This window comes from Mus pahari, chromosome 12 (genome assembly GCF_900095145.1).
Source record: "Mus pahari chromosome 12, PAHARI_EIJ_v1.1, whole genome shotgun sequence".
NCBI lineage: Eukaryota > Metazoa > Chordata > Mammalia > Rodentia > Muridae > Mus > Mus pahari.
This window is the reverse complement of record NC_034601.1, coordinates 87,183,194-87,185,322: the sequence shown is the minus strand read 5'-3', so window position 1 is coordinate 87,185,322 and position 2,129 is coordinate 87,183,194. Positions and strand designations below refer to the sequence as shown.

Genomic DNA, 2,129 nt, shown 5'->3' with positions numbered 1-2,129 from the left:
CAGAGCCATGAGGGTAGTGGACATGTAGACAGGCAGACAGACAAGAGCAGAGCCATGAGGGTAGTGGACATGTAGACAGGCAGACAGACAAGAGCGGAGCCGTGAGGGCAGAGAAGAGGGGCAGAAAAGGACAGAAAGAAGGAGAGAGACTGGCAGGAACACTTGGGAACAGAGAGAGAGCTGGAGTGGTGGGGCAGGCCTTTTACACGCAGCCACACCTGAAGCACCTGATAGCAGACAATGACATAAGCCCCTGCTAGGTCCCTGGGAGCAGCCTAGTGGAATGGCCTGTAAACTAACACAATTCTGCAGGGGAAATCCTTTACTACCCAGAAAATTGTCTTCCATAGAGTAGGTGATAGGCACCAACAGTACCGGTAGCCCCTGTCACGCTGCTACACCTAAGTCAGCACTGGGTACTGGTGTGTCTGGTAGGCCCACCCAGCATGTCTGTTCTCCCATCTTATGGTCCACCACTGTGGAGGGCAGTATGAAGCCCATTACAACCTTCCTGTCTGCTCTCTAGGGACCCCTGTCCTCATGGTCTGTCCCGAGGCTGGGCCCTTCCTCTAGGGGAAGGAGCCAGAAGATTTACCATCTGCAAAGACAGCAGAGCAGCGTATTTGGGTCCCACTGTTATGTAAGCCCTGGTTGTACTTGCTGGTTTTTCAGGATGCATTTGAATATCTGTTATCAGTGTCCAGGGTTTGTAAAAAACATTGTGGCACTGGGCTGGAAAGATTTTTATTCTCTAGACTTGAAATCTGGGACTTTTGGGCCAATGTTTCCTTTTATCATAAATGTAGCTTGTTTCATCACAGCCAAGTTTCATGACGACACACTAACTACAGAATAGTTGAAATATATACTGTTTTCAGAACTTGGAAAAACAGCTGCGGCTGAACAATCGGTCCTACAGTCGACAGCTGGCCAAAGAAAACCGGAAGACGCTAGCAGCTCAAACAGCGACAAAGACTCTGCAGGCAGAAGTGAGACAGCTGCAGCAGAAGCTTAAGGTATCCCCCAAGACAATCTGTCTCAAACACCAAGTTAATTACACAGATGATGTCTCCAGGTGGTTTCTTCAGACAATTATGAGCAGATGCAGGATCTATATAGTTAGCAGAGACTGAACAGCCCGGCCACTGTGCATTGTGATTAGAAAAACAGTGTCACTGTCTTCATAAGACTGCTTGTTTTCATTATTATTTCACAACAGTAAACATCAGCAATCCTGACAACATTGTAATGCAACTCAGAGTATGTTTTAAACTGAGAAGTCCAGCATAGTAACAGTCAGAATACACTTCAGTGCCCATAATTCATTTCAGGTCTTCCTTGTGACTTGAGATGTAGTCCAGACCTGTTGCATCTGCACGGTGTGCATGAGGCTGAAGAGTCAAACCTAACAGACGCAAACAAACAGTTTGACTTGCACATCATCCATGTGTGGTGGAGACAGGGGGATCAGTAGTTGAAAGTCATCCTTGGACAATTTTGAGGCCTATAGAGCAATTTTGAGACTAGCCTAGGCTATGAGGGACTATCTCAGAAAATAATAGGGCTAGCATAGTAAAGAGGCTTGCTGCCAAGCCTCACACCTCAAGTTATAACCCCATGGTCAAAGGAGAAAACCAACTCCCCAAGTGGTCCTCGGACCTTCACATGCATACAATGGCATGCATGCATACATACAAACATACATCACATACACACATACAACACACACACACAAATACAAAAATAGGCCATGTGGTGATGGCATATGCCTTTTATGCCAGCACTCAGGAGGCAGAGGCAGACAGATTTAGATTTCTGTGTTAGAAGCCAACCTGGTCTACAGAGACTCTGTCTTGTAAAACTGGGAGAGGGAGAGGGAGAGGGGAGAGGGGAGAGGGGGAAGGAGGAGGGGGGGAGACAGAGACGGAGACAGAGACGGAGACGGAGACGGAGACAGAAAGAAGAAGGTGAAAGAGTTATATCCAAACTACCACGAGGTTCCATACACCCCAGTTAGAATGGCTGTTTTCACAGGAAAATGCTGCTAACCCTAACCCTAACCCCATAATGGTCAGTACAGGAGAGGGGAAATTTATAATGGCATGACTCGCTTGGACCTTTGGTACTGG

General features: G+C 47.3%; 1 protein-coding gene across 1 annotated transcript in view; it reads left to right on the top strand.

The window, feature by feature from the left end:
- Window positions 1-2,129, top strand: part of Lca5l (lebercilin LCA5 like) — a 35,809-nt gene that overhangs the window by 17,868 nt on the left and 15,812 nt on the right. The window contains exon 4 of the mRNA XM_021209186.2: window positions 879-1,016. Within this exon, the coding sequence (XP_021064845.1) occupies window positions 879-1,016 (138 nt within the window). The remainder of the gene's footprint in view (window positions 1-878; window positions 1,017-2,129) is intronic.